A 10079-nucleotide genomic window follows, 5' to 3' on the forward strand; every position below is an offset into this window, starting at 1 on the left:
TATTACCAGTAGTAACAATACATCCCTCTATTTTTTTTTTTTTTTTTTAAATCATTCTCATATGAAGGGTTTTATCTGGGATTGATGCAAAGCTTGAACTGTCCGCCCGAACTCAACCCGGCCTGAAATCACCCCATTGGCCTTTGGCGGACATAGCTGTTTATCCATACATTTTCCCATTGTTTTCTTTGCAGCGGGAGCGGATGTTGACGCAGCACCTGTCTCCTGGCTCTCGTCATCTGGGTCCTCTGGTACTATCAGTTAACACGCGGGACTTCACATACTGCTGTTTATTTGGTCAGTGGGCAGCATCTACAACTGGTTGAATTTTGGCCAAAGGAACGATGCGGCTTTATGGAGATCGGCCCTTTTTAGTTTGCATATAGGTCAAAAGCAGTAGCAGTTTCAGTCAGGGCCTTCAGTAAAAAAAACAACTAAAAAAACACGCACAATCACATACAAAACCCACTATTATGCACTATATTCACGAGACAGTTGATCTGCAACAACCATAGCGCACACGCACACCACTGCGCATCTATAGGCTACTGCATCATTACCACCACATCTTCCGTTATGTCACTCATCAACCGCAATTTCACAAGCCACTATATGACACAAAAACAAGCTTCCTCATAAGCATAGGAGTCAGCTACGCGGGGGAACATGTCCCCGGCACTATTTATGATCAACAGTTTTGTCCTCACCACTTATAATTTTTTTTATAAATTTATCATTAACACTCGAACTACCGTAAACGATGTACCTCTTCGGTGTAGGTCTTCCTGTTGATGATGTGGGATTTCATATCGCAAACTGATCAGTGAGGTGGGTTTTACACTGATGTCTGGAAGATAGTTTGATGGCCCTCTATGTCTTAGAACAAAGGGCCATACAAGATGCATGTTCGCTCCATCTTGAAAGAACTGTACTGCTTTGAAGGTACTTTGTACTACATTGAGGAACTTTGAACTACATAAGGAACTTCAAACTATGCTGGACCAAATTTGATCTATGTTGAAGGAACTTTGAACTACGTTGTAGGAACTTTGAACTACATTGAAGGAACTTCGAACTATGTTGAAGGAATTAAGAACTGCATTGAAGGAACTTTGAACTGCATTGAAGGACCTCTACAATATTGAAGGAATTAAGAACTGCATTGAAGGAACTTTGGACTGCATTGAAGGACCTCTACAATATTGAAGGAATTAATAACTGCACTGAAGGGAACTTTGGACTGCATTGAAGGAACCTCTACCATATTGAAGGAACTTTGAACTATGTTGAAGGAGTGTATGCAAGCATTATGCAAGTGTTTGAAAGCCTGTGAATGCGGGCATGATAGATGTGTGATAGAAAACGCTGCATATTAGATGTGCTGTATGAATGTGTAAGTGAATGGGTGTCAATGGATGAGTATGTGCATCAACCCTGTATAACATCGTGTGTAGATGAAAGATGAAAACTGTACATGTAAAGCAGCTTTGAGTGGTCATCACAATATAAATGCAGACCATTTTCCGTGAGTGTGTCTGACTGTGGTGGTGGTGGCACTCGGACATATACTGTAGCTGGCATGTGAATGCTGTATGATGTTTTGGGCCAGGAAAACTTCCCAGTAGAGGTTTCCAAATTTAGTTTGTTTTTGTTTTGTCTTTTTTCTTCTGCATGCAACCAGAACATTATTAACATATGTTGTTTTCATTTTAATGTTTCTCCAATTTTCTTTGCTTTGTGTGTTCTATTTTCACCTGAAAATCATGCACAAAATGTTAATTATCTGTTCATGTATGCAGCGGTCACAGAATAGCAGCACAAGCTTTATTTCTACATATGATTAATATTTGTTTGCCAATTAAAATGGAGATTAGTTTTCTCTGCCATTCTGTTGCAGGAAAGATAAAAGAAGAGGCGAGGCAGATCAGCTGGAGTTAATTGTAGCTCTTCTGTTCCTGTGGCCTTGGATTTGTGCACAACACCCCACATTTATATTGATTTCACACAAAACTAATAAAATGTGATTCATTAGCAATGTCTCACATATAGCAGTGAAAACAATGTATGGTGTGTCTTTTATGCATCCACAAAGTTATGTCAAGTGAATTGGCGCAATAGTGCTGCTTCTGAGCTAGTTTAACAAGGGAACATTTTGAGATACTATTCTATTCTATATTGTGGCTTTTAGCGCCCCCTGCCTTCTTAGTCTGTTTATGCTGTTTTCATTTAGAAACATTTTTTTTCTTTACTTTATTGTCTTATTGCTTTTATTTTTCTTTAAGTTTACTTTTATCCAACTGATGCATTTCCTCATTGATGATGCTGCGTCCTGACAGTTTTTTCTTGTATCTTTTAATATCCTTTTACTGGCTCCATGTCTGTGTCTATGAGGGTGTCGGGTGGGGGTGGGGCTATGCAGTTGGGGTTTGATATTATCAGTTTGTGCTACAATTTGTATTTGGATGAAAATTGCCATACAAGTCAAATTTGATTGAATCAGTTTGATTTTCCAGACACAAGAGCCACTACTGAGCCACGTCATTTCATCATGGTATACATCACTCTGTAAATGCTCTAATGATGGACTACACACAGCATGTTACACAACGTTGATGCTGTATGGCTACCTCCATAGTAATCAATCTATCAATCTTTATTTATGTTGCACTGAGCTGGTACACCTGTAACTTGAAGCCACCTACAGGCAGATTTAGGTACAATAGTTGCCAGGAACATGAATTGACATGTGACACATTTCCACCGGTTTACTCGCCTTTAAGTAGCGTTTCCACTAGCATAGTACTACAGTATTTTAGTACCTGCTCAGGCGAGGTTCCAAAAGCGTGCTGAGTAGGTACTATGCAATGATTGTTCAGACTGCCGGCCACTGACTGGCCAGAGTGCCGTCACAAGAAGAGACACACAAATCAAGCCGAACAGTGCCGAAATGTAGACACTTAAAACTACTGAACAATCCTAAAAACATTGGTTAATTTCCAACAACTACAAGGGAAATCTCCATATTTTAGGAGTCTGGTGTAATTAGGGACAGCGCCGGGGATCGCGAGCAGCATCACAGACCGCTGCTGCCTGTAGTCTGTGGAGTAGGAGTCTGTGCTCCAGAGGCATGTGGACAGAAATCAACCCGAACAGTGTCAAATTGTAGATAAGTTAAAACTACATAACAATCCTCTACATAACAATCCTAAAAACGTGGGTTAATCTCCAAAAACTACAGAAGTCTGGTGTAAAGTCACTAGTCACTTGTGTGTGTGTGTGTGTGTGTGTCGCGTATAAAACAAAGTCAGCGCAGTTTCACTCAGCCGTGCAGTGATGACTCCGCCCACGTTAAGTAGGTACTTTTTTAGTACGTAGAGATGCAACCTAATCGTGCCGTGCCAAGGCGTGTAGAGCCGGTGGAAATACGCCAATAGCAAGGAACAGGAAGTTACATAAAGAGGCAGGAAGTAAGTGTGGCCCATTAGACATGTGAGTCATACTGACAAAACTATATCAAATCTACTGACATCTGCTTTGATCCTTCTGTTTACACTTATTATCACATATGCAAGCATGTATTTTGAGTTTATTTTATTTGACACCACATACTTGTTAATGAATTAAAATGTCAAGAATAGGCTTGTGTCATGCTAATTTTTGTTGTACGCATATAATGCAAAACCAGTTCCAAGAGGACTAAACACTTATGAAACCTTTCATATAAAAAGGCTTGTTTTGCAAATGAGGAAAGGAAGTGAAGGGGCCACACAATTGGTGTAGTGGTTAGCACTCTTGCCTTTGCAGCAGGAAGCACATTTCTGCGTGGATTTTGCATGTTCTCACTGTGTGTGCAGGGGTTTTCTCCAGGTTCTCCGGCTATTTCCTACAGTCCAAAAACAAGCAATATGGGGATTAGGTAAATTGGACACCCTAAATTGAACTTAGGTAGTCAGGAAGATCAGAGAGCTGTTCTGATATCATCTGTGTGTGCGGGGGTTTTCTCCAAGTTCTCCGGCTTCCTCCTTCAGTCCAAAAACAAGCAATATGGGGATTAGGTAAATTGGACACCCTAAATTGACCGTAGGTAGTCAGGAAGATCAGAGAGCTGTTCTGAGATCATCCACACATGACTTCCTACTCTGTCCTTGATAATTTTCTTTTTTGAAAATGATCTCTCTACAGAAGCTGCTGACAGTGTTGGGTAGCTGCTTTTTATCTTCATCAAGAAGATGGTCCAGAACGCCGAAGCATGTCTGGTCTTCAATCAGCCCAAAAGGGCACGTCACCTCTCTGTTCATTGAGCTACACTGGCTACCCTTAGGCGCCTGCATCAAATTCAAATCACTGATGCTAGTCTACAGAGTGCTTCATGGGTCTGCTCCCACCTGCTGAAATGCTCTCATAAAAGCTTATGTTACCCCTCGACTACTAAATGCTTAAATGTTAATCAAGGTGGGAACGATGACTGGCATTACTTTTCCTTCAATTCATTTCAATTTCAATTCAATTTTATTTGTATAGTGCCGAATCACAACATACATTATCTCAAGCAGAGATACCCAACAATTCACACAATGAGCAAACACTAGACATCAGTGGAGAGAAAAAAAACTCCCTCTTTAACAGGAATAAATCTCTGACAGAACCAGACTCAGAGATGTGCAGTCATCTGCCTTCACCAGTTGGGGTGAAACGAAAAAGGGGGGACAGAAAGGGGGACAGAAAGGACAAGAGGGAAACAAGGTAGAGACCAGGAGCACACATACATCAATTGTATCAAGTTATAATTTTAGACAGGACAGTTCAGTCAGGGATGACAGGCTCTCTGTGATAATATGACCTCATCCAAGACATTAATGTAATTATATGTCAGTAGGAGACTAGCTGGATTGCAAGCAGAGAAATTAAGCACACACACACTTCCTGTTTAAAAATAAGTTTCTGGTAAAAGATATTGACAAGAGCATTTTCCCCTTGACTTCTAATGTAAGCAATTCCATTATAAAACTATAATTTCCTTATTTTCAGTAGGAATAATGCTTTGCATATGTGTGTGTTTTTTTTTTTGGTCGGGTTGTTAGCCCTTTTATAAACAACCCAGCTGATATTGATGATTAGTCATCTTTCAACTTGAAGATTGTGGGTTAAATTCCCGGTTTCGCTAGTCTTCCCATGTTGCTCCTGATGGCTGTGCCGGCAGTTTGTAAATGGGTATGAAAGATGTATGATATCTAATTGCACTATATGAGCAAGTAAATGTGTGAATGGCAAAAACTGTAGTGTAAAGTAGCTTTGAGTGGTCATCAAGACTAGCAAAGCCATATATTTTTTTTTTTTTTTTTTTTTAACCTGTCCTGTCCAGTACCCAGGACATGTAATATGATTGACTGCATGCCTTTTGGTGTCGGACAGATTTGATATGTGCAGGACCAGTCTGGGATACTCGGAACTGCAGTATTTTTATTTATTCGTTTAAGGATTATGTGTTGCGGGCAGCCGGACCGGACAGGGGGACAGGGGGACAGGGAGTGGACTGACAAGGGGATGGGGAGTGAGCGGGGAGGAGGAAGGGAGGGGGAGGGGGAGTGAGAGAGAGAGAGAGAGAGCGAGCGAGAGAGAGAGGGAGAAAAAAGAAGAGAGAAAGAGATCGAGAGGGAGAGAGAGTGAGAGAGAGAGAGAGAGAGCAAGGTGGACAACAGTATAATACGTGGGTTAGTACCATTAAATTGAAATTATATAAAGTAGACAGAACATACCTGATAAGACAGAACCTAGACAGCTTAAGGGTGACATTAGTGTGTTAGTAACAGGTTAATAACATTAAACAGTTGAAATTATTTAGTGTATACAGAACATACTTTCAGATACAGTTTATATAGTAATTGTTAACGACCACATCAAGAGAGTATGTCCGGGCTTACAACAGTTATATCAGTTAAATTTAATTTATCTTAGCGTGTTAGTGTGTGTGTGCGTGTGTGTGTGTGTGTGTGTGTGTGTGTGATCGTGCATATCAGTGTATATGTGCAGGGGTTGTCATTAGGTGTGATTGGAATCTGGGTGGGGGACTGTGCCAATGTCCGGCCCGTCCCCAGCGACGGGCCGAAAATCATCCAGGCGCCTAAGGCGCCCAGTAGCCGTACAGGGCAGGAGAGGCCCACAGCCACCACCCCCAGGATAGCAACGCATCCATCCCGCAGGGGGCCAGTCGGAGGAATGCGGGGGGAAAGCCCCCCCACCCAAGGTCGACCCGAGGGGGCCGACGGCGACAAGACCACGGACAGAGGCCGAAACCACCCCACACCCAGGCAGGCCGCAGAGGCCCAGGGTCCCCGCACCCAGAGCCCGCCAGCGCCCAAGGGCAGGGCCAGCCCACCACCGGTGGGAGAAGCGCCCCCCCAGACCGCCCACCAGGGAGGCACGGCCAGATACCCACCACTGCCACCCCCACCGCCCCCCAGAAGCCGACTGCACGCCCCCCAGCCCAGGGAGGGACAGGCGGAGGCCCACGTAGGGCCACCAGCCAAGGGGGCCCCCAGAGACGGAAGAGAGGCAGACTCCCGAGCCGGTCCAGACCCCCCAGGTAGAGGCAGGGCCAGTGGTCCAAGGACCCGCCGTGCCCAACCCCGCGGTGCCCTGGAGAGGGGTCCCCCAACATCCAGGAGCATCTGCGCCCGCCGACGACCCCCGCCGGGTAGGCAGACTGCCTCCCACCACAGCACCTTCAGGGAGGTGCGTCATGATGAGCCACAACCATGCCTCCCGGACACCCCCCAGACGGAGCGCAGGGGATCCGATCCCCCACGTCCAGCGACGCCTCATGGCCACCACTGCTGCCCTCACCCAGACCGCCAGTCCCAACACGGCCAGGGGGTGAGCAGGAATCGAGCGCTCAGGAGTGCACCCACGACCACCCCCCCCACCCCAGCCCACCGGTGAGTGATTTGGAGGTGTGTGCGTGTGTGTGGTGTGTGATACGATGTATGTTGGTATCTGGGGTGTAGTTAAAATGGTGGAGGGAAATGTGGCACGGGCGTCCCACTGTTGGCAGACAGTGGAGCCGTCGACGTGTCTCTCGCCCACCAGGCCCTAATGTCTAACATGCGATAAAATTAGGGGAAGAGTGGCAGATCATCGGGGGGAAGGAGAGCGGCCCCACCATGTGATGGTCCCACCCCCCGACCCCCCATCAGCTCAGCCACACCCCCCCCGGTGCCCTAGATGTGTGTGTTTAGATGTATCATCTGCGGTGGGGGGGGGCGTAGGGGGTGGGCAAGAGTGCCCCCCCAAGTAGGTTGCCAGCTTCCTGACTGGCAGGGCCATATGCCCCATTCCCACCCACCCCCGGCCAAGAAGGGAGCAACCCGTCCAGGCCAGGGACACGCCATGGCATCCCATGAGTGCCGCCGGGGCGGAGGACCAGATACCCCCACACCCGACCAGAAGGTAGGACCCCGGTGAGCACACCAGCCCCGACGAGGCAGGACCCACACCCAGGCCACCACGGCATTACTGACGGCAGCAATCCCCAGACCCCGGCCCCGCCCACAGCCCAGGAACAGTCCAGACCAGGCCCACGTTCCACCCCATCTCCCATCCCAAGGGTCCCCAAAGCAAGGCGCCCCCCCGCGTGCCCCCCACCATGCCCCCCCCAAGGGACGGAGGACGCACAAGTCAAGCAAAGCCATATATAAATTCAGACAAATTAGAACATATGTTTGGTTTTCAAGAATAGAAATTAGTTATTTGTATGCTGGTCCTTTATCTGAAAACAGGCACTATCAGACCTGACTGAGGGAGCATTTGTGTATACAGCAGTGGTGCAGGAATGGGTGGTTCAAGAAACATTTATCCCATCAAACTGCTGAATAGCTGGGTTATTTGTGTTCTTTTGAATAGAATTCACTTGTGAAACTTTGTCCTTGCTTGTGCTTTTCTTTGTTTTCTGTCATATTCCAACCTTGCCCATTTGCCAATAGTTTGAATGTAATGGATACACGAAGGGGGACAAATAAGCACCAGAACTCAGCCAGTCAAAAACAGAGGTGGACTGGATCGTGTTCCAGCTGAAAGTAAGCGCTGCTGAGAGCATTACGGCTCAAAACATTCTCTCTCCTAATGATTCACGCTTGTGGTACTCAGGCTGTTCTGCAGGGTGGAGGGTCATACGTCAGCAGAGTCTGAGCCAGAGTGTGAGCTTCTGTCACCCTAGCAATCACTAATGGAAGTCCCAGCCACCCCTCCTCTGCCTCCCCCGCCCTTCAGAGCAAGGGCACTGTTAGCACACGTGTCAAGTCCTGGATGAAACAAGAAGGACATTCTGGCAGAAGAAAAGAGGGTGGAAAAGTACCGGCAGGCCATTTGCATACGCCTGTGATCCTAATATATACAGGTTGCCAACCTCTGAGGTCGGAGTTCACTGCAGTTGCCGGGGCAACTGAGCCATTCTCCCCATCACTAGCTCGTTAAAGAGCTGTGGGAATAAGAATAGGTCCGCCAACTGTCATTGTGCTGTGGCCATGTCTGTATGCGACCCGACCAAGTAATGAGGACCTGCACCAGGAAGCCATGAACACACACACACACACACACACAGATTTTATGCAGCTATTCTTCTAGGTCACTGCATTGGCTTCCATTCATTTGGACAGCCTAAACAAATAATTATCCTGAACCTTAACCATAACCAGTCAAAGCTTAACATTAACCTTCACTTTAGCAACATTTTTAATCTTAGCCCAAAACGTAACCACAAAAATGAGATTATGTCTCGTTAAGAACAAGTTGAGGATTTATGTTCATGACAAGCACATTGTTTATGCCAGACAAAGTAACAATTACAAGAAAAGATAAAGACACACACACACACAGGTAAACAAACACAGAATGCAGCATGTGCACCTAATTTTACACACAACAGTGTAATAACCCATGAGAACTAACCCATGAGAATCACAGACTACACAACAACAAACATTTTCTCTCACACTCTCTCTCTCTCTCTCTCTCTCTCTCTCTCTCTCACACACACAGACACACACAGATATGAACCTATTCAAGCATGCACAAACCTATGCAAACACGCAAGGCAAAACAACAGCATCAGTGAGCATGCACACACACACACACGCCATTGTATACCCCAACAATATCTGGCAACTTTTCTCAACAACTCCTATTTAAACCTTTAACCCTCCCAAAAAGCAAGCTCATAGACACCCTCTCCATGGCTTTCACAGCATCAATTAGCATGTTTTTGTGCAGCTGAGCATTTCCTCTGGTGGGTCGAGGTAAATAAGGACATGGAAATGAGGTCCAGCGCTCTAATCCAGCCAGGGTGCAGGTCTCACAGTAATCCCCCCAAGAGCTGCTTGGCCTGGGGCATGTAGAGGGGTAATCCAGCCTCTTGAGACCTCATCCAGCAGCCTGCTTATACCACACACACAGAGTGGAGAGAAAAATGAGAGATGGAGAGAGAAAGAGAGAGAGAGAGAGAATAAAAAAAACAGCACAAAGCTCCTACCTGCTGAAAATGCAAAACTTGGGTGACATATCCAGATAGTAATGTTCAAAAAATATGATTACAGCATGTCATGTATATGTATGTATATATATATATATATATATATATGTATGTACACTACCAGTCAAACGTTTGGACACACCTTCTCATTTAATGTTTTTTCTTTATAGACTATTTACATTGTAGATTCTCACTGAAGGCATCCAAACTATGCTTTCAGGAAACAAAAAAGTGTAAAATAACTCACAACATGTTTCATATTTTAGATTCCTCAAAGTAGCCACTCTTTGCTTTGTTGACAGCAGCGCAAACCCTTGGCCTTCTCTCATGATGTAGTCACGTGAAATGGTTCTCACTTCACAGCCTTGTCACGGTTAATTTGTGGAATTTCTTGCCTTCTTAATGGGGTTGGGACCATCAGTTGTGTTGTGCAGAAGTCAGGTTGGTACTAACCGTGAAGCGTGGAGGAGGAGGTGTGATTGTGTGGGGGTGCTTTGCTGGTGACACTATTGGGGATTTATTCAAAATTAAAGGCATAATGAACCAGCAAGGCTAC

The 10079-nt window shown here is 45.5% G+C and overlaps 1 protein-coding gene across 1 annotated transcript; it reads left to right on the plus strand.

The window, feature by feature from the left end:
* Positions 1–899: 899 nt before the first annotated feature.
* On the plus strand, positions 900–8212 carry LOC131463806 (basic salivary proline-rich protein 1-like). Its single transcript, XM_058635847.1, has 4 exons — positions 900–942; positions 6044–6935; positions 7318–7446; positions 8143–8212. Exons 1-4 carry the CDS (start codon positions 900–902, stop codon positions 8210–8212), a joined length of 1134 nt encoding a protein of 377 aa, XP_058491830.1.
* Positions 8213–10079: the final 1867 nt, after the last annotated feature.

The sequence above is a fragment of the Solea solea genome, chromosome 8 (assembly GCF_958295425.1).
Source record: "Solea solea chromosome 8, fSolSol10.1, whole genome shotgun sequence".
NCBI lineage: Eukaryota > Metazoa > Chordata > Actinopteri > Pleuronectiformes > Soleidae > Solea > Solea solea.